This window comes from Cavia porcellus, unplaced genomic scaffold (genome assembly GCF_034190915.1).
Source record: "Cavia porcellus strain 051 isolate PalLab524CR breed Dunkin Hartley unplaced genomic scaffold, mCavPor4.1 scaffold_8, whole genome shotgun sequence".
NCBI lineage: Eukaryota > Metazoa > Chordata > Mammalia > Rodentia > Caviidae > Cavia > Cavia porcellus.
In genome coordinates this window covers 23,850,005-23,873,464 of record NW_026947491.1, presented here as the reverse complement: position 1 = coordinate 23,873,464, position 23,460 = coordinate 23,850,005, and the positions used below count along the sequence as shown (strand labels likewise).

At 38.3% G+C, this 23,460-nt stretch overlaps 1 protein-coding gene across 3 annotated transcripts in view; it reads right to left on the bottom strand.

Annotated features, from left to right (window-relative positions):
- The window catches only part of Mrps35 (mitochondrial ribosomal protein S35), a 59,272-nt gene that overhangs the window by 12,088 nt on the left and 23,724 nt on the right, over positions 1-23,460 (bottom strand). For 2 of the 3 annotated variants that reach the window (XM_013149340.3, XM_003466781.5), the window contains 2 exons: positions 6,461-6,570; positions 3,492-3,561 (listed from right to left, as the gene is read on the bottom strand). The exons of the other annotated variant lie outside the window; for it this stretch is intronic. In XM_013149340.3, the coding sequence (XP_013004794.1) occupies positions 3,492-3,561; positions 6,461-6,570 (180 nt within the window). The remainder of the gene's footprint in view (positions 1-3,491; positions 3,562-6,460; positions 6,571-23,460) is intronic. 3 annotated transcript variants of the gene reach the window in all.

The following is a 23,460-nucleotide window of genomic DNA, read 5'->3' as shown; positions in this document are numbered from 1 at the left end:
TGCCAAACCATAAACTTAGAAACAACAATGTTTCACCCATGTGATTCTATTTTCTTTACTAATTGGCTCTATTAGTTATTTACTCATTCACTTCATAGAGGAAATAGTATCCATAAAGGCATGAATATGGAAAGCACTTAGGATACAGAAAGAAGCTCAAGTGGCCACAAACAGCACAGCAGCACGAGATAAACCTAAAGGGCTACTCACTGCACGCCAGCCACTATTTGAAGTCTCTTAATGAATGAACTCATTGGACTCTCTTATAACCCTGTGAGTTAGTGATGTTATCATGTTTTACAGACCAGGAAACTTAGGTAAGGAGTGATTAAATAATTTGCCCTGAACCACAATGATGTAAGAGCAGGTTTTAGGAAACACAGAGACAGGGGGCTGGCGATTTAACTCAGCAGCATAAACGCCTGCCTTGCAAGCAGGCAGTCGTGAGTCCGATCCCTGGTACCGATAAAAAAGACAAAGACAAAGACAAAAACAAAAACAAAAACAAAAAAGAAACACAGAGACAGAGCCAGGCATGGTGGCCCATGCCTGCAAACTCAGCACTCAGGAGCTAAGGCAGGAGGACTGTTTCAAATTCAAGACCAGCCTGGGCTAGAAAGTGAGCTCAGAGCTCACTGCATAGCAAGACTCTGTCTCAAAAAGACCCACCCCCAACCTCCCACCAAAAGAAGCACAGACATTGGAAAAAGAGTCTCAAAAGAACAAAATAACTTAACTTGAACTTCTCATCTTTTCCCCCTTGAAGTATAAAGTTAATACAAAGAAAAACATACTAATTAATGGAATGGTCAGTATATTCTGAAGTAACAAAATGCAAAGAAATATCTGCTTTACTAAATACAAATGTATTGCCTCCCACTTACAACTTCCTTTGCTTAAGGAAATCAGGTAATATTCTACAATTTATGATTAAAGTAATTCAGTGTGCTACATAAGGGAAAACAAGTTAACCACTAAAAAAACCCAAAGGATTTGAAAATCATAAAAAAAATAGGGAGAAGCAAATATTCACATTGCATAGAAAATGAAAATAATTATTGCCAGTTCTTTTAAACTGTCAAAAGCTACTTTTTTTGTATAGTACTGATAATTGAATCCAAGGCTTCATGCATTAGGCATCACTGAGCTACAACCTGAACCCCTGATGCTAAATTTAACTGAGTATATGAAGAAATTCAATTTATAACTGTTTCAAAAGACAGCTACTAGATCTGGGTATGGTGGCTGATGCCTGTGTGCCTGAGTTCAGGGATTACAGGTGTGAGCACCAACCTGGCTCTTTCTTTTCGTGAATTTTATAAAATATTTGTATGTTCTTTATTTTTTTGAAGAATCAGTTCTTTGATTCATTAATTATTCTTTTTTTTGGAGGGGGACTGGAACTTTAACTCAGGACCTTGTGCTTGCTAGGCAGGTGCTGTGCCACTGAGCTATATCCACAGCCCCATTAATTATTCTCTTTATTGTGTTTTCACTCAATTTCATTAATTTCTGCTCTGATTTCTTCCCTTTCTTCCTTGTACTAGGTTTCATCTTGGACTGTTTTTGTTGTTTAGGACCCTTAGGTGCCTCACTGGGTTATGAATTTCGACTCACTGGTTTTCTGCTGTAGGTGTTCACAGCAATAAACTTCCCTCTCTGGGCTCCTTCTATTGTGTCCCATGGATTCTAATGGTTTCCTGGCATTATCTCTGATTCTAGAAACAGTTCTATTTCTTGATTTTTTTTCTTTGCCCCACCAATGTTCAGCATATGCTATTTAAAAACCATGTGGGTTCCACTGCCACCGATTTCTAGTTTTAGTGCCCTATGAACTGACAGTATACATGAGATAATTTGTGTTCTTCTGTATTTGTTAAAGCAGACTTTATGGACTCTTATGTGGTCTATTTTGGAGAAAGTGGTCCGCTGCTGAGAAAGATGTGTTTTTCTTACAATAGGGGGCAGAAAACTCTGTAGACAGCCCTTAAGTCTGTTTGTTTGAAGCTATGGCTCAACAGTGTTATTTCTTTTTTAATTTGTTTAGTTGATACGTTTGTGACAGTGGGGTACTGAGGATCCTCACTATGACTACATTGGTGTTTATTTGCTGTTTCATGCCCTGCAGTGTTTCATTAAGCTTAGCTGCATTATGCCTTTCACTTGAACTGTTCCTTTACTGTACGTAGTGACCTTCTTTGCTTCTTCTGGTCAGTTTAAACTTGAAGTCTGCTTCAAGAGTAAAACTGCTACCTCTCCCTTGTTTTAGGGGTTGTGGTCCAACAGCAGAAGCTCTGGAGGCATTCTGTTGCCTTGTTTTGTCATGTTCCATTTTACTTTTGTGCTGAGAGTTGAGGGTGAAAAGAGAGAAGACAATGTTGCTGGTATGATGAACTCTTCAGTTACTTTCTGTTTTCCTGTAATGTGATCTTGTCTACTCAGTTTAACTGGACCAGACCCAGTCACTCTCTTGTAGGGAGAGAATTTCTACTGGATAGAACAGTGTCCACATATCCAACCATCAATCATACTTTAGTGCCTCTTATAGACTACAGTGTTATTAGTAGTTAGTCTCTATCTGGAGGATTCCTCTTTCAGGTTAGTTTTCCCTGTGTGGGTACAACTTCTTCCCCCACTTCGGCACATGTGCATTAGCTGGTATGCTTGAAGTTTCTCCAATATACCTCTTTCTCTAATCAGTCATGGGGGGATCCTTTTCCTTTCTTCCTTTCTATCTATCTATCTATCTATCTATCTATCTATCTATTATTTTGCAACAGGGTCTCACTAAATCACTGAGCTACTTAGGTTCAAGTCTGTGATCCTACCTCAGCTTCCCAGAACATTAGGATTATAGGAGAGCACCACCATGCTCAGTTCAAGATTTCAAGAGGCATTTAAAACACCTTTATACAAAGTTTTGGAAACAGGATAAATCATAAATTATCAACTTGTAGATGAATATGTACATGATTACTCTTCCATAATTGAGAAGTTTTACTTAAGTAAAATAAAAAACCAAACTTACCCAAGTGTGGGAGCACATGAGTAAAAACCCCAACTACTTGGAAGACTGAAATGCAAGGATCATAAGTTTTGGGATAGCTTGGTAACTTAACAAGAATCTGTCTCAAAATAAAACAAAAAGGGCTGAGTATATAATTCAGTAGTAGAGTGCTTCCTAGCATAACTAAGGCCCTGGGTTTAATCCTCTTTACTATAGGGAAGAAGGTAAAAATGCTCCAAAATTTCCAGTGAAAATCAGAAACTGTGAATCTAAAGAATTTTAGGCATATTTCAGCATGGTCCTATGATGGAGTGAATAATGTATTTCAAGATCCTCATTTTTGATAGCAGTAGAAACTATCTATGACATTTCATACATGAAAGATTATTAGGTGGTCCACAAAATAGTCAATGAATACTTGTCAGAACTTTTTAGAAGGTTATCATTGTCTAAATCATACTAATCAGACATTTTGCACACTTACCCAAGATTCGTGGTATAATACTGTCAGTAAATACATTGCATAATCATAGTTCTGTCTCTTTAAAGGGCATCTTTAAAAGAGAAAGAAAAGAAGTCACTATTCTAGAAATTCAGTATAAAGAATTTATACATGTACAATATCAGGAATTCTTTTGGCTTTTAGGAAAATTCTTAAGACTAAAAAAATTGACATATTTAACTACTTAAGGATATTGAACACTGGTGTTTTATATCTTTGACTTCATCACTAGTACAGTTATTTATATATGACAATGGTCTTAAGGTATTTTTAACGTGACTGTTCAATTCAAGCTCCCTTTACCAACTCAGTGCTAAGAATTTGCACATGTATATATAATGACTTCGTTTTAAAAATGGGCTGGGGAATGAAACACAAAATAGAAAAACGGACATGGTGTTGAGTGCTTATAGTTCCAGCTACTTGGAAAGCTGAGGTGAGAGAATCATCTGAGTCCAGGAGTTGAGGGGCAAGCCTGGACAGCACAGTGAGACTGTCTCCAAGAGAGAAAAAAGAAAAAAACCCAAATGGAAAAGCAGACATGTGGCCATACTTGCAACCCCGAAACAGAATGAGACAGGAGGATCACAAATTCAAGTTCTGCCTGAGTAACTTAACAAGACCCTGTATGAAAATAAAAAAGAAAAATGCCTGGGGATCTAATAGATAATCTTTATCCTCCCAGAGCAGATTCTTCTGAAAGTAAATGCAATGCTGCACAATATTTAAAATGGAATTAATATTCTAAAATTAGGTAAAACTTCTACATACATATGAGGTGACATGTTAAACTTTTAGAATACTAAAACAATACAAAGGAAAAAGCGACTGTTTCTAACTTCTTCTTCTTTTTCCTTTTTATCGGTACCGGGGATCGAACTCACGACTGCCTGCTTGCAAGGCTGGCACTTATGCCGTTGAGCTAAATCCCCAGCCCCCTAACTTCTTGAAATATTATACAAAATGACTATATAACAAAAGACTTTAACTATACTGTTTATTCACTAGTTCACTTGTGCTGAATGTGGTGGTGTATACCTGTGGGCTCAGCACTTGGGAGGCTGAGGCATGAGGATTGCCACAAATTTGAGGCCAATTTAGGCTACAGAGTGAGTTTAAGGCCAGCCTGAACTATAAAGGGAGATCTTGTCTTAAAACAATAAAAACAAAAAATGTCCACTTGTGTTTATTTAATAGCCCTTTGTTCAATACACAATTGTTACCATAAAAGACAAACACACAGATTCTTATCTTCAAAAAGTCAACATCATGAGACACTTAAGAGTTTCAAATAATATCATAACATTTTAAAGTTCTTTTTTTTTTTTTTTTTGAGACAAGGTTTTGCTATGCAATTCAGGCTGGCATGGAATTCACAGTGACATTCCTGCCTCAACCTCCTTAGTGCTATTTAAGGTTTTTTAAAGGGCTGGGTATTTAGCTCAGTGGCATAAGCGCCTGCCTTGCAAGCATGCAGTCGTGAGTTCAATCCCTGGTACTGATAAAAAAGGTGTTTTAAACTCAGAAGGTGCCTATGCTTTTCTTGCCTTTACACTGCTGCCATCTCTACATATGCATCAGTCTTTTCACCACTGAGCCTCATGATGAAGAGGACACTTCCAAATGTTTTCGAACTGCCACAGGATAGGGAAAGGAGACATGTTGACTCATTTTTAACTTAAAAACAACCAAAATATATTTCTAAAAATAAAAGAATCATTTAGCAAAAAAACATTTCAGGAACCGGTCTTTATTTTTCTTCTTTTTAAAAATTTTTCATATTTTCATACAGGGTCTTGCTAGGTAGTCCAGACTGGTCTTGAACTCACTATGTAGTCCAAGTTAGCCTCAAACTTGTGGCAATCCTGCTGCCTTAGCCTCCCAAGTGCTGGGATTACAGGAATGCCACCATGCCTGGTATAGAACTAGTCTTTAAATCAAATGAAAATCATCTAATTTATAAGCACATATACCACAGTTAATGCTACTTTTGGAAATATCTATCTTACCTCTAAAATTCTGATTATTTACAAAAGTACCTTGATAAAGTTTCACATATATAATTTAATAATTTTAATTTTGAACTATAAAACTTACATTTTTTTTTTTTGTCATTTTCCTTTTTATCGGTACCGGGGATCGAACTCATGACTGCCTGCTTGCAAGGCAGGTGCTTATGCCGCTGAGCTAAATCCCCAGCCCCAAAACTTACATGTTTTATAAAAATCTGTTTAAAGGAAAACATTCTGTTTTATGGAATGAGATACTACCTGATTTTAGAATCACAAAACCTATTAAGAAAACACAACACCTATTTAAGCATTAATCACTAGCAAATCATATTTTTGTCTTTTAACATCTTGCTTTTATACACATGGATACATGAAAATCAAAATGAAAAATAACAATAAAAATCTGGGCAAGGTGTATGTACTTGTAATTCCAGGACTTGGGAGGCTAAGCAGGAGAATCATGAGTTTGAGGCCTGTCTCTAGAGTTCAAGGCCAGTCTGGACTACATGGGGAGAAAGTCTCAAAAACAAAGAAACAAATCAATAAAAAAAACCTAAAAAACCAACAACAAAAAAATTCCAGGGGCCAGGGATATAGTTCAGGTGGCAGCACCTGCCTGGCAAGCATGAGGTCGTGAGTTCAATTCTCAGCACAAAAAGATACACAAGAAAACAAAACAAAAAACCTCCAAAAATCAAAAAACCAAAGCAATCCAAAACAATAACATGGAAACCTTGCATAAATAAAGAGCACAAGAAAAAAAAAAAAAAAAAGGAGGTTGTGTGTGGATACTAAAATATGAATTAGAAAATTCTCCAATAAAGTGACATAATAAGACTATTTCTATTATTACTACAATCTTTCTAAAAAAGGACTGTCAGGGAACTGTAGGGCAATAAAGAAGTATATGCTCAGTTTGTTCAATTTTTCAATCTTTACCTATCTGTTTTGATGGTGAGCACATCTGTGGTCTTGCAGTATCGCTCTCCTACAAGTTTAATCAATTTCTTCTTTGCATGATCATCTAAATTCAAACGGGAACAATTCACCTTAAAATAAAACAAAAAAATTAGATCACATAATTTGGAAAATTAATGGAAAAGCCAGGAGTGCTATCTATATTAACACTAAATCCACTAAAATTTTTTCAAACTTCTTCTCATATAGAGTTAGTAGTCAGCAAGCACTATGAAACTTCATCTTACCTATGGAAAGAAAAAGAGGGATAAAAACACTTTATCCTAAATTCTTTGAACGTTCTGGACTCGAGTACCTTTCCAGAAAAGACTAATGATGTCTCTTGAATATGTGAAATTATGGTGCTACTGCACACACAGAATTAAACTCAGTTAATTGTGTTAGTGTGTCACTTTTCTCTCACTGCTGGGACAAAATACCCTACATCCAAAATGAAGGAAGGAAGGGTTTATTATTTAGTTCAGTTTGTTTCAGTCTGTAATCAGCTGGCTCCAAAGCAGGTGGCATGACACAGGGGTAACACTTCAAGATAGCAAAAGCAACAAGAACAAAAAGTGGGCAGAACAAGCCTCTTCTCTTTCCTTATATTGTAAACAGGCTTCACCCCCTCCCCCAGAGCAGGTGTAGCACTGGCATCACCTCTAGGCCCTCCTCTTACACAGGCTCAGGATGTTTCCAAAGTCAGGACCCAGGCTCCTTGCTGAGTCTCTTAAACTTCTAAACTTCTCAAGTTGACACAGTGTATCAACCATAACAATCCACCCCATATCAACTTGGCAACCAAACATTAAACAGATTTTCAGATACAAGACATGCCTATTCTCATCATTTCACAACTTGGACATTATAATACAAGTTTAACAATCCTTAAGAACCACTATTAAGTCTACCAACATTACATTACATTAAAATCAAAGCATTCCACCTCTGGCCCCCCAAAGACTCATGCACATCCCTTATGCCAAAGGCATTTAGTCCATCTGCAAGAATTGCCAAAGTCCTAATAGTGTCAGCATTGCTGAAAAATCTAAGTCTCAAGTCTCCCCTCCGAGACATAAGGCAAACTTAGCTGCAAGCTCTTGTACAAATGAAAACCAAAGGGGGGATATAGAAGAATGGGACCAAAGCAAGTCAAAATCCAGCAGGGCAAACATCAAAACCTGCAGCTCCACATCTAGCATCTGAAGCAATCCGTAACAAATTGTGAGCTCCAAAGGCTTGAGGGACTCTACCCCTATGGCACTTCTGGTGGTTACAGCTTCCACAGCTTCTCTCTTAGATATGCTTTGCTCCTTCCTTGCAGCTTTTCTTAGATGACCTACATTCTTGGCTTTCCCAAACTTTTGGGGCCTCTGCTACACCTCTGGCTTCACCCTCACAGCTTCCCACACTGTCCTCTCAGGGGCACACTGCCCTGGTCTCCAAGGTCTTCAGAAACTGAGGTGGAAGTCAGGCATGGTGATGCATGCCTATATTTCTAACACCTGAGAGGCTGTGGCAAGAGGATCACTGCACGTTCAGGACTAACCTGGGCTACAAAATGGGCTCAAGGCCAGCCTGAACTGCATAGCAAGACCTCATTGAAAGAAAGAAAGAAAGAAAGAAAGAAAGAAAGAAAGAAAGAAACTGCGGTGAAAGTCTTTTTAACCTCATAAGTGTTTCAGTTTTGCAGCAAAGGGTAGAGACTTGCTGCTTTTCATGATACCCTGCGGCCATCTTTTATATTCTCTCGGTCCTTTTCAGCACTTAAGCTCTCCTCAGCTTTACTTTTGTAATCCACAGCCTTACTGGAGCTTCCTTTCTGGTTAAAATCATATTTTAAATAATTTGATGGGCTTGCTCTTTGCTTTGCTTTGCAACATAGATCTGGCTAAAAGCCCCAAACAATAGCCATACCACCATATTAGACTGTCCTGAAATTTCTTCTACCAGGTTCATCAGTCTACTGCTCTTAATTTTAGTCTCAGGCAAAGTCTCTGGACATGAGCAAAATATGTGCAAACTTTCTGCACGCCATAACACACATCAGCTGGAGTCCAGCAACCAAGACAGTCCTTTCCAGCAGAAACTTCCCAAGTCTGGTCTTTACAGGTTTTCTGGTCTTCTGAGCTCTGACTAGAATCTCCCATACAGAACAACCTAAGTTGTTCCAGCTGTATTTTTTTTTTAGGTGACTGACAGGTTTCACTTGTATGGGATCCTGCCAAGGTTCTACATGGTGCCAGTCCAACATGGCACTGACCTTTAAAAACAACAACGTATCTCTCCTAGACTAATTGCCATGCTTGTCTTCTGGTCCAAAAACAATAAACTTTTTGTCTCCCTCTTGCGCACATGCCAAACGTCTTCCAATCGCTTTCCTGACACCGTCCCCTCAAGTAGTCTCCACCCCATCCCAATCCCATAAAAGCAACTCCCTGGCTTTGTGTCCTTTGAGGGAATCTCACATTCTTCTGCAACTCTCCTGTGCCTGCAATAAAGGCCTCTTTATTTCTCTCTCTCTCCCTTTGTCTCTCAACTGCTTCAGAAAACCTAACAGTGGCATCTCTGAACTTTTCCAAACTCTTCCCACAAGTCATTTCCAAAGGTTTTTGAACCACTTTGTCAGGTATAGTCACAGCAACGCCCCCACTTCTCTGATACCAAATTGCGTCTTAGTTACTTCACTCATTGCTGAGACAAAATACCCAGTATCCAAAATGAAGGAAAGAAAGGCTCAGTTTGTGGAGGTTGCAGTCCATAATCAGCTGGTTCCAAAACAGAGTGACTTAGTATAGGAGAAACGACAGCAAAAGCAGCAAGAACAAAAGAGGGGAAAAGAAGCCTCTTCTCCTCCCTTACGTTGTCAGCAGGCCACACCCCGCCCTCAGGACAGGTATAGCATTCCCATCATCTCTGTCTGTGCCTTCTTCTTTCACAGGCTCAGGATGTTTACAAAGTAAGGCCCCTGGCTCCCTGCTGAGTCTCCTAAACTTCTAAACTTCTCAAGTTGACAGTGTACCAACTATAACAGTTAGTAAGGCTATACTTACAGAAATAAATAGATTATACAGTATCTTTAGTAAATTTCTACCACCGAAATATGAGACCTGATTCACTGCAACTGGTTCAGGGCCATTTATTTTTTAAAAGCTACAGGCATATTCTTGTAGGACAGAATACTGCATTAGGCAAGGGTCAAAGCATTTGAAATAATTCAGCTCGACATTTTTCAAAAATTGACACTAAAGCTGGGAATTTAGCTCAGCAGGACAAGTGCTTGCCTGACCCTGAGTTTGATCCCTGGTACCAAAAAACAAAACACAAAAAACAAACTAGGTTCACAGGCTGTATTCTTTTTTGTAAAAAGGTTATTTTTGTTGAATACATTTAGGATATGCTAAGTTAAATTGGCTTCTTTGCAGTAATATTTCTCAAGAGCACTTGGCAAGATATGTAAATGATTCTCAAATTTATTTGACCCTATACTTCACTTTCAAGTTCATGAAGTAAGTCTTCCTTAAAAAACATTTTGGGAAATAGATTGACATATTTTTTAATTTGCAGATGACTATGGTATGGGCTAAAGGTACTGTGTGTACTGATGAGTAGGTTTGACATAGGATACAGGTAAAGTACTTTATTAGTCCAGCTTTGGTTGCTACAACAAAATACCAAAGCTGGGAAATTTATAAAGAGGTAATTCAGCTCAGTTCAGGAAAGTATGGCACTACCATCAAAATGACAAAAGTATGTACACAGGAGGAAGCAATTACCTCACAAGAAAGAAAGCCACAGGGTCATTCAGGGGAGCAACTTGCTTTCCAGAGAGCTAACTCAGGGTCCCTTAATCTCTTCCAAGGGCAGCACCTGAATGGCCTAGGGACCTTGCACTAGGTCCCCTCCTTCAAATATCACACTCCTAGGGCCAGGGATTTAGCTCAGCAGTGCAAGCACCTGTCTGCTGAGCATGAGGTCTTGAGTTCGATTCCCAGTACTATTTTTATTTATATATATATATATATATATATATATATATATATATATATCTCACCCTCCAAAGACTAACAGCCTAACACATAAGCCCTTCCAAATGATAGCAAGCACAGATTAATTTTTCCATAGGAAGCATTAAGAATGACTAAGATTTCCAGAAAAAAAGGCTACATGGGATTTTGATACCAATCAAGAACCAAAGGTTTCGTCACTAGCTCGAATAACACTGCACTTCCCTTAAGACACTATAGCATAGTAGTTTATTTATTTGCCCAGTTTTTTCCAATGATTTGCAAACTTTCAAAGGAAAGAAAATGTTTCTTTTCTTCTTGGCAATGCTGTAGGACTTAAAAAGCATTCAATTGGCATTTGCTGAATGAATACATAAATTCAAAAAAGTGTCAGGTATTGTGGCACACATCTATAATCCCAACACTCAGGTAGTCTGGAGGCAAGAACATGACAAGTTTGAGGCCAGCCAGGGCAACTTTACATAACTCATTAACATGTCTTAAAGTAAAAAACATCTGAGTGTGTGGCTCAGAGTGAAGGCCCTGGATCCAATCCCCAGCAAGCAAGCAAACAAGGAAGGAAGGAAGTAGGGAGAGAGGGAGAGGCAGGGGGAAAAGGAAGGTCATACTGCTTTAGAAAAGAATGGTATTTTTTTAAATTTTGAACAGAACTAGAAGATAAATATAGTGAACTCATAAAAAGAACACAAGTAAAAAGAATGCTGACTTTAACTATCAATACAATACCATGTCCACAGTGTGAATTACCACAGTCCTCTGGAAACAACAGGTATCAACAACCCAGCCTCCCAAGTACTGGGATTATAGTTTTAAAAAATATTCCAAAACCCATACAGCACTTATGTCAGAACATCTATTTTAGAACATTATATGGCATACGCTTGCAGCACCCGAAAGCACTGCAGAACTGTAGCTCTTAACATAGGTGTACTTCATGGTTGTATTTACTGTCTTTCACCAAAATTCAGTTTTTCAAATAACAGGTACTGTGCTAGTAATATTATTCCCAGAATAATGCTAATATTTCAAGTTACAGAAGGTTGTGATTATATGTGTCCATCTTCAACTGCCTTTAACACAAAAACAGATACATAAATGAAGAGATGTGTAAATAGGTGAAATATTTCCCTTACATGGAACTATGATATATGGCTAAAGGACTCTGAAGTTCATGAAAAAAGTAGGTTTGATTAGGTTTGTCATTATGTAGTAAAAACAATCATTTCACCTTCCTGAAACTGTTTCTTCAGAACAACTTAATGCATAGGACTTTTGCCAGAAATATACGAGAGTAAAGGAAAAAAGCACTTTAAAGTCTTCTATGAAACTAGGCCCTCCTCACCCCAGCACTGGGGATTACCCGCAGCCTTCAGACCGAGCTGTGTCCTCAGCCTGCTTTTTATTCTTTGAGATAGTCCTGGCAAGTTGCCATGCTGTGCTTGAACTTGGATCCTCTTGCCACAGCCTCGGAGAGCCCTGGGATGACAGATAAGCCCCACTGTGCCCAGCATGTTACTCTTAATTCTAAAATCCCTTCAAAACCATTTAGAAAACAATACCACTTCTCCAAATTTAAGACCTCATACTAGTATTTTAATATTATTTGTTACTATCACTATATTATTTTAGTCAAGCTTTAGTCTTACCTACACATCACCCACAACACAGCTGGACAGACAGCTCAGAACTGATGTAGTCTAGATGTAAGTCCGGCGAAAGAGCTACAACAGAGCAGCTGGAGCATGTCAGTGGTAAGGAACAGAACAAGACGGAAGCATGAAAAAAAAGGTGATTCCTGGGGACATAACCAATGGGGGGCTGGGGATTTAGCTCAGCGGCATAAGCGCCTGCCTTGCAAGCAGGCAGTGGTAAGTTCGATCCCCGGTACCGATAAAAACGAGAAAGACAAAAAAAAAAAAGAAACAAAAAAAACCCCAAAAGGCAGAGTAGTGACCAGCAGCAAGATAAAGCCTCTCTGGGACCTGGAATCAACACACTGGACAACAACTTGGTGAAAAGAAAAAATAGAGAAGCAGAGAAGCTAGAGAAACAAAATACGACAGAGAAAAGAGTAAGGCAGCCTGGAAAGGGCACCCCAGCTCCAGAGTGATGGACCTGTTTCTGCTGACAAAAAGTAAACTTGCAGAAGGACAGTAGTTGCTATGACAACCAACAGGGCCAGCAGCACTGACCTCAAGAAAAGCCCACAACTACTGTCAAGTGCAAAAACAGCATCAGAAATGATTTCCACAGGCAGGCTAGAGTTCCAGTGAGGCATCACCCATATTTCGAGGGGTTTAATCAGGACACATTTTGGAAAAGGGTTGACTGTTTAAGACTGAGCCACAGAACTACTACAGAACAACTATATTACAGGGTTTCCTGTGTTCCCTGTGTGTTAGTTACTTTCTTATTGTTGAGACTAAATACTCAGCACTCACAAGTTAAGGAAGGAAAGGTTTCTTTTGTAGAGGTCTCAGTTTAGAGTTGATTAGCTCCAAGGCAGGGTGGCACAGGAGGCAGGTGTTGCAGAGGAGAAACAGTTCATGGGCATGAAAACAGTGAGGTAGTGAACCAGCGGCCACAGCAGCCTGTCTTTCCCTTTTATTACTTTCATGCTGCCCAGGGTGGGTGGTGCCATTCACACCCAGGATGAGTCTTCCCATTATTCACACCCAGAACTATGCCAAACCAGAGGACTATTTTAGTACCACATACCCTTAAGCTCAGCAGCACACATTTAATCCTTGCATTGTAGCCTAGATCCAGCCACCTCTGAAAAGTCCCATCTATGAGGCTTCTGAGGGACATCTAAATACCCTATCACACCAACTGATTATGACATACACAAAAAAGACAGTTGTGGCCGGGGTGTGAGTTTGGTAATAGACCTTACTGAGAAGTAAAAGGCCAGGAGGATGCAGTTAGGCTGATCATATGTGGCTTTCTGAGGAGGCAATGTCTTGACAGTGCTGGTTTAAGTCCAATGGTCAGTGGAAACCTCCTTACTGCTGCATATATCCCTCACAGAACTAAGAGGTTTGTTTTCCCCAACTACAAGAATATGCCTGGGCTTAGATGACTGCCACAGCCCAGGATATATGGACAGACGGGTATATGGAACAGGGGAAGAAAGTGGTTAACTTAGGGTGCAAAGAGGGTCGCAATGCCTGGGAGCTGTTGGAGTGACTACAACCTTGGGGTAACACCATGGACTGACCATACCCAGTTGTAGCAATTAGTCCTTTATTTTTCCTTTGGTTTTTTTCAGACTTATTACTCAGCTTAGGTTGGAGATGAACGCGCTATGTAGGGCAGGCTGCCCTCAAGCTTGTGGTGGTATTCCTGTCTCAGCCTCCTGAGTGTTGGTACTATAGATGTGTGCCACCATATCCAGACACTGGCTTTTTAGGCTATCAATAACCAATTTGTCTTTGTGTCTATTATTGTTGCTGCTGCCAAGGTACACAGTTGTACTAATTGGTTTTCTCTGTAAGCCAGTATCTGGACTGCCTTTGTGTCATTAGTAATACAGTGGCCCATTCCCAGAGAACTGAATATGGTGATCAAATACACTGTAGCCTGTGCTCCCAAATAAAGAGATGCTTGGATTCTGGGACAGAGGTAAAAGTCTATAGTTATCCACAGTCAAACTGCATCACTGAAAAACAGACACTAGCTAAAGAGCTCTTCACACTAGGCAACAAAGTAATCAACCTGCCACACACAGCACAAAAAAGAAAACAAAAACTTGAGAAGATAAAGACACAAAAACTCCCAACATTGCAACAGTTGATCCATGGGAAAATGGTGGGGAGGAAATGAAAAAACAGCACGGCATTATATAGTCATAGAAGAAAAGGAAAAAAATGAGTAAGGTGCTTGGGACACTCAAGAAGATACAATTGGACAATAGACTCAACAGACAAAATGATCAATGAGTTTACAGAAGACAGTAAGAAAAAGCTAGCTGAACGAAACAAAACACTACAAATCATAAAACGACCAGTTTAGCAAAGGGTTAAGTGTCCACAAAATGATCCTAAACAAAAATCCAGGGGATTAAAGATTCTGACACTATAGGCAGTAGAAGAGATCAAGTTTAGGACACAGGGTCACAACTAGAAGATTGGGCTGATGTCAGGTGAACAATTATTTTGAGGTACCTTAAAAACAAAAAGAGAACATGAAAAATGGAGCCAATACCTGCTGAAGATATAAAGAAGAAAAAGATTACTTGGAATTAGTGAAATATAACAGCACAAATGACACAAAATAGTTTACAGAAATAGGAGTGGAAAACTTTCCAAATGTGGGGAAAGAATTTGACATACAGATATACAAAGGCAAACAGACCACCAAATAGCCATCTTTAGAAAGGAGCCTCTCCCACCACATATCACAGCTTAACGTAAGTATTTTTGTTTTCTTGAGATAGGTTCTCACTACGCAGTTCGGGCTGACCTTAAACTCACTATGTAGCCCATGCTGGCTTTGAACTCACAATGATTTTCTTATCTCAGCCTCTTGGGTGTTGGTATTACAGGCATGTATCACCACACTTAGCAAGGATAGAATATTAAAATCCATTAGGGAAAAGCAATAAGTCATTTACAAAGGTAGGCCCATCAGAATTATAATGAATTCTTAACAAAACTTAAAGACCAGGAGAACTTGAAATGAAGTGTTTCAAACTTTGAAAGAAAACTTCAAACCAAGACTTACTGATTCTGTTAAACTGTCTTTTGAAAGTGATGGAGAAATAAAGTCTACAAAGAGCACCTTCAGAATCTCATGACCATCAAATGCGCACTTCAAAAAATTCTCAAGGCTATCCTAGAGACAATAAAACCAAAATAACAGAAAAGTCTAACAGAATGAATACAGCAGGCAGAATGAACAGTTAAACCAAAGAGGAAAAAAAGAATCAGAAGCAAGAAAACATTGCAAGGACAGCAATAAGCCAATACCTTTCAGTAATCACTTCTCAGTCCACTCAACTAACATAGACAGTGCTACCCCAGGAATTCAGAGACAGCCCTCACTTCTTTAGCCAAGCCTTAGCCAATGATCTACAACTATAAATCTACAACCTAGTATACCCGTTCAATACACAGATGATCTTCTACTCTGCTCCGCCTCTTATGCCACAACAACACAACACACAGCTGTCTTACTCAACTTTCACTGTAGCAGAAGATACAAGGTCTCTCACTCCAAAGCTCAAATACTTAGGCCTCATGCTTACACTTACTACATAGTCCATAACCTCTGACCGCCAGACTTCTTTGTGACTTACAGACACTAATCACAAAACCAGGAATATTATCCTTCTTAGATCTATCCAACTTTTTTCACCTCTGGACCCCCAACTTTGCTTCCTTAGCTCAGCCACTATACTAAGCCCCTACAGAGCCTCAGAACCTCTAGGCCCCACTATGCCAATTGACACTCCCTTTACAAAGCTTAATGTGGCGCTCCTTAAGGGCTCTGCACTTATACTTGCTAATCCTACTATACCTTTTATTCTATATACTCCTGCGATGGGAATATTGGGACATGGTAAAAGACCTTCATTCTAGGCTGTAGCCTACCTTCCAAAACAGCTGGACACTACAGTTAGAGGATGGCCTCCCTGCCTTCAGGTGTTAGCAGAGACAGTCATCCTGACAGAAGAAGCCAAAAAGATTACTTTTGGACAGACAATCACAGTATACTCATCACACAGTCTAGTCAATCTAATTTCTCATGAAACACTCCCAGCTCTAATGACCCTGTCATAGCTACAACAAGTACATCTAACTCTAACACAAGACCCCACTGTCACAGTCTCAACCAGCAACATCCTCACCCAGCCACCCTATTGCCCATTCCTACAACAGAGATAAGTCCTCTACATGACTGCACAGATGTTCTCCAATTAACTCATACTTCCTTCCCACATATACATGATTCTTCTCTCTCTACTCCTACCTCTAGCCCCTACAAAACTCCAGCTCTCCCCAAATCACCTACTCAGTTAAGCTCCTTTGAGCTTATGTACAATAGACCATTTGTCTTTAAAAACTTGCTTTCACTTTCTAATCTTCCTCCTTGAGCTGACTACATTATGGTCCTCTCATTGCTCCAACACCTTCTTCAACAATACACAGATCTTTGCCTCCCTCTGAGGGACACATACTAGATCCTACTTTATCTACAGGAGACTTAATCTATAATAAAATTCCTAAGCCCACAGGTTCAACTTGAACTCATCAACCTAAGGAAAATGGACCTCACCTGGTATACCTTGGGACTCCAACTGCAGTAAAGGTAGAAGGATTCCCATGCTGGTTTCACATCACCCAGACAGAGACATATCACCTGCTGCCCAGTAATCTTGATCCCAAACACATTATAGGGACTTTATGGAACCAGGCTAATATACTACTATCAGATATCACATGACTTAAAAACAGCGATAAAATCAGTCTTCCAAAATGTTAATTTACTCCAAGATTAAATAAACACACTGGCCATGGTAGTTCTCCAACAAGGAAGGGCACATAGTATTCTCACAGCAGAATAAGGGAGATACTGTGCCACGTTGGAAGAAAAATGTTGTTTTGTTAACCAATCAGATATAGCAAAAGACCAGGTACAAAACTCAAAAATTGGCAACTGATATATGAAGCAGACACCGTTTTTCAAAATCTACGTCCTAAATAGCACGATATAGTATGGTAATCATCCTTAATTTCCTATTAATTTAATCTGAAGACCTGTATAACTTACACTGTTGACTGATCTTAGTTGAATCTGGTTTGTTAGATTGCTGTTTTGTATTGACAGATTTTACTCAAATCTGTTACGACTGACAGGATTAAGTCTGAGAGTATAGGCAACTACACTGGATGACAAGATTCACTAGGATACTCTGGTTTGATTATTACCTGCTTTTGAAGTTTTGCACTGTGTACAATGTTTTGTTTTTATTAATATTGTTATGCACTGCTTTATTCAATTAAACTGTGCCTGATGACATGGACAATTCTACTGAAGGTAACAAGAGACAACACAGTAACCATTGTAGATCACCTTGTACTGTGGTTTTATATGACTTTTTCATTTCATGTTTTTATAGGAATTTGTTTTGTCTTGTTATGCTTTGTTTTTCCCTCTAATACAGAAAGGATAGAAACACTTGTAGAGACTCATGCATGTGCAGAACCGGTAAATTTATGAGAACTGATTATATAATGCATGATGAAATAAGCAACTACTTTAAAGAGACACTACAGTACCCATTGCTGATTCCATAGAGTCATGATGTGAAATCTAGCAATACTATTATTCTTCGTTCAGAGTGATTTTAGCCTGTTTTGTTTTGTATAATTTCAACATACATAAAGGTATGGACAGCTATTCTAAAGAGAATAAGAGACACTATGATAGCCATTGTTGACTTCTCTATTGTCTGGTCTTGAAGACCTAAAACGCCTTCCTCATCCTGTTTAGATCAGTTCTATACTATGTTGTTTCATGTGAATTCTCTGTATGTGAAGGTATGGACAACCATTTGGAAGAAAACAAGAGACAATATGATAGATAGTGAAGATCTCTGATTGTCTTGCTTTGAAATTTATGTCTCTTACATTGCTTTCTTATGTTCTGTTTTGTTTTGCTGTGTTTAATTTTTACCCTTCTTAAAAAAAAATCATCTACCTCCTGGTCATGATAGTGGGGCTCCGTAAACACATGGGCCCCCATCTTAATGCCCATTATGGGTCTCCTAATTACTACAGTAATTTTTTGCTTTTTGTCCCTATGCTTTCAGGCTTCTCTCATGGCTTATCCAAGCTAGAATACAAGCACTCACTAGGAAACAAATCCTACTACTGAGTGACGTCTCAACCTCACAGACTCCAATGGAACAGATCGCTCAATCCCATTCCCTTCTACCTTAGGCCTCAACATCTTCTACCCTCAGCAGAAAGCAGCACCCTAACACCAAGGAAGTGGGAATGTTAGGTTCTCCCATCTGAGAGACAGCACAATCATCATGGCAATGGTTCAAAACTGCCCTGATAATGCATACCTCCTTCTTCCCAGAAGCCCCTATAGTGGGGCTGGGGATTTAGCTCAGCGGCATAAGCACCTGCCTTGCAAGCAGGCGGTTGTGAGTTCGATCCCCAGTACCGATAAAAAAAAAAAAAAAAAAAAGGAGAAACCATAAGTCCCTATAGCTGCTGTATCCTAAAAGTTTGTTAAAGCTCAGGCATGTAAAAGTTTATCCAATCCCCTGCACTCTCACAAAATAAATCAGCTCTCTCAATCCCCAGAGCCCTAACCTATCAGAACCTGTATCACGCAGAACCTGCCCTTTGTAGGAGAGCCACCAGTCTTCTCATTGGTGACTCCCTCCATGTCCCCCCCCCATTAAACTGTTTTCTTATCTAGTTGCCTCCTCTCTTTAATATGTGTTGCTCTAGATTGAGTATAAATCACTCAATCATGTGGAACCTTATCTAAAGCTGATCACATACTAGCCCATAAAGCATGCTTAAGTACATAGAAAAGAATCAAAATTATCCACGCATACTATCAGATCATAGTACGATGAAAGTAGAAATCAATGGCAAAAGCAAGCATAGAAATTATACAAACACAAGCAAATTAAACAATGCACTCTTGAATAATCAATGGCTCACAGAAGAAATAAAAAACGACTTAGTTTCTAGAATCAAATGGTAATGCTAGTATAATGCAACAAAATCTAAGGGACACAATGATAACAGACCCATGAAGGAAATTGATAGTTATGAATGCTTACATCAGAAACACACAGTGATTCACTGTGATTCACCTGAAGGTCCTAGAAAAATAAGAACAATACAAAAACAAACTCAGTACAAAGAAAGAATTATAAAGATCACAGCAGAAACTAATGAAATTGAGACTGAAAAGAAATACAAAGCATCAGTTTAATGAAGAGCTGGTTCCATGGAAGAAAAAACAGCAAATTTTATGACAAAAAGGAAACACTGAGGTAATTAGAAATGAAAAAGGTGAAATCACAAAGTACACTGACAAAATTCAGAAGATTATTTGTAAATACTTTGAAAACCCACATTAAAATAAATTGGAGAATCCAGAAGAAATGGAGAGTCCTAGATACATTATGAATTATCAAAATAGAACCAAAATACAAAAATCCTGAATAATCCAATAATCAACAATGAACTTGAAGCATTAACAACAACAACAAAAAAAAAACCCTAACACTGTAAGTTCTACCAGAAATACAGGGCAAACCTAATGGCAATACTCTTAAAATTCTTTAATGAAACTGAAAAGCAAGCAGTACTTCCAAAATCACTCCTGGAAGCTAGCAGTACCCTGATTCTAAAACCAGACAAAGACCCAACTGAAAAAGCAGAGGTCTGGGTCTATAATAAATACATGCAAAGTCATCAAAATACTGGCAAACTGAATGCAACAAATCATAAAAAAGATCATAAACTATAATCAACTAGGCTTCATTCCAAAAAGCAAGATGTTTCAATATACACAAATCAGTAGATTTAAGATAACAAAGAGAAGCAGGATGTGGTGGCTCATGCCTGTAATCCCAGCACTCCGAAGGCTGAGGCAGGAGGATCACTGCCAGTTGGAGACCAGCCTAGGCTACAAAGTGACCTCAAGGCCAGCATAAACTGCATAGTGAGACCTTGTCTCAAAAAGACAAAACAAAAACAAAAACAACAAAAAACAAAGAGAAGCAAGAACAAAAATCACAAGATCATCTTAATCGACCCCAAGAAAGGCTCTGAAAAAAATCCACCCATTTCACAATAAAAATCCTGAGCAAAAACTTACTGCCAACGTATTTTATTTTCAAGGGAAAAAATATTAACAATGATACAGAATTTCATAACAAGGTTAATGTAGTGCATATGTGCATATTGTTATCTTCAGAGTAGATGCTCAGATTATAAAATATAAGCATGAAAACTGATCGAATAATATAAGCACAAACCATTCTTTTCAAAGAAATTAGTAGTATAATTATCTTAGCTATCTCATACACACATACATGTATTTTTCTTTCCTTCCTTTTCTCCTTTCTCCCTTTCCAGGTGTTCTGTCCTTTTCGGCAGTTTCTTTCCCTTTCACAATGTTGTACACTTTGGATTTATTTACTCTTTCAATTTCTTACACGAGGGAGACAATAAGATCTTTACACATACAAGTCTGATTTATAGTTGCATCCATTCACCTATAAAAGCCTCCGATTTACCCTTGTTTATAGCTGAGTGGTACTCCATTGTAAAAAAAAAAAAAAAACCTGCATCTTTTTTATTCATTCCTCAGTTGATGGGCTTTTGAGCTGCTTCCAAGGATTCAGCTATTACAAATTGTGCTGCTATAAACATAGATGTACATGTACCACTGAGGTGAGATATTTTCAATTCTTTTGGGAAAATATACAGAAGCTGGACAGAGTGGTATCCCTAGTGCTATTTTTTTTAAGAATCTCCACACTTGATTTCCACAGTGGTTGTCCCAGTCTATATTCCCACCTACAGTGAAGAGTTCCTTGTTCCCCAAAGCATTTGTTATTGGTTGATTTTTTGGTAATAGCCATTCTTTCTAGGGTGAGAATCTCAGTGCTGTTTTAATTTGCATTTCTTGAATGACTAATGATGTTGAACATTTTCTCATTATTTGCCATTTGTGTTTCTTCATCAGAGAAGTGCATATTCATCTCAGATGCTCATTTTTGGATAGAATCTGAATTTGGGGAGGTCTGATTTTTTTTCAATTCTATGTGTTCTAGATAGAAGTCTTGTCTGAGAGACAGTTGGCTGAAATTTTTTCCTGCTCTACCAACATCATGTAAAACAGGATGAAGATGAAATGCTTTCCTGTAAAATCAAAAACAAGACAAGGATGTCCACCATGACCTCTTCTGTTCAATACAGCACTTGAAACACTAGAGCAATCGAACGAGACAAAGGGGTATGTATATGAAAAGAAGAACTCAAATAATCATTATTTGCAGATGACATGATCCTCTACACTGAAGATATAAAAATTTCCAACAAAAGACTCTGGAAATTAATAACTAAATTCACCAGTGTAGCAGAATACAAAATGAATACGAAAAAATCAACAGTGTTCCTTTATACCAATAAAGAACTCACTGAGGAAGCAATAAGGAAAATAATACACACACAGTACCATCAAGAAAAATCAGATTACTTGCTTAAGGACCCACAAATGCAGGTTCCTCTGGTTTAGCTCTAATCTTCTGTCTTAAAATTGATTTTGTGAAACTTCTCTGAACTGAGAAAAGCCTGATGGTGCTCAGTAACCTGATTCCCCAGCCCAATTATCACCTTGAGTCACTTCTGAAGTGTCTCTGTTGGGTTCTTTTATCCTTTTTCTTTTTCCATTCAGTGTTCCAAGGAGCTCTTTGGTTTTAGGTGAGTGCTTGGAATCTGACAGGTAGTATACTGTATCCTGACACTGTTAACTTGCTAAATGAACACAATGAACATTTTTTGATAAAGGACTGACAACTACTGAGAAGATAATGCTTGGTACAAAGGAAGAACATTTCTGGTTTTAAAAGAAATTTAACACTTAGCAAGTAACCTAAGTAAGGAAGTGAAAGACCTCTACAACAAAAACTACAGTATTCTGAAAAAGGAGGTTGAAGAGATTAGAAAATGGAATAATACCCACTGTTTCTGGGTTGACAGAACCAATATTGTTAAAATGGCCATTTTACTAAAACATACACAAATTTAACCCGATCCCAATTGAAATCCCAACAGCATTCCTCATAGAATCAGACAAAAAAATCTGAAAATTTACAGGGAACCAGAAGTGACGGAGAATAGCAAAAGCAAGACAGGGCAACAAAAGGGAAGCAGAAAGCATCACAATCCTGGACTTGCAAGTTGTATTACAAAGTTAAAGTGAAAAACAAAACATAGCATGTTACAGGCACAAAAACAGACTTGTGGACCAATAGAGTAAAACAAAGGATGCAGAAAAAAATCCTGATCTTTGACAAAAGGGCTAAAAAGAGTCTGGAAGTGTCTCGTTAACAAATGGGACTGGAAAAACTGGCTGTCCAAATACAAAGATTGAATCTATACCTGTATTTTTTTTTTACCAGGTACTAAAGGAAAATAAAAATTGAATAAGAATCTAAATATTAACACAGAAACAACTGTTAGAAGACAAAATAGGTAACACTCTTAAAGTCATAGGCATAGGCAAAGACTTTCTGACCAGAAACCCAACTGCACAAAAAACGAACATCAAGAATCAACAAATGGGATCATATCAAATTAAAAATCTTCTGCACAGCAAAGGAAATAAGAGTGTAGAGACAATTTACAGAATAGGTAAAAGTTTTCCCAGCTATTTCCTGGACAGAGTCTTAATATTTAGAACACATAAAAAACTAAAAAAGAATAAAGGTCCAATTAAAAATAGGCACTGAAATGATACTTCTTCTAAGAAGTACAAATGGAGAATGTATTTTTAAAAATGCTTACTTACCTGGCCATTGACAGAAATGGAAATTAAAACAATACTGAGATTCTAGCTTACTCCAAAAAAAATGGCACCAGCTAATGAATGCTGGCAAGTCTTTGAGCAAAAAGAAATCCTTCTACACTGTTAGTGGTTCTTAGTGGGAATGTAAACTAGTACAACATCATGGAAATCAGTATGGAGAACTTAAAAAAAAAAAAAGGTAAAGAAATTCCATTTGACCGTGCTATTTTCCTTCTTCATTTTTTTCTCATAAGTCCCTCAAACAAAGGACTTCTGTCTAAAACATATAAATAATTAAAAAAAAAATCAGACCCCCGAAATTCAAAGACTCAATCTCAAAATGGGCATATGAGATAAATACACAGTTCTCAGATGAAGATATACAAATGGCAAATAAAT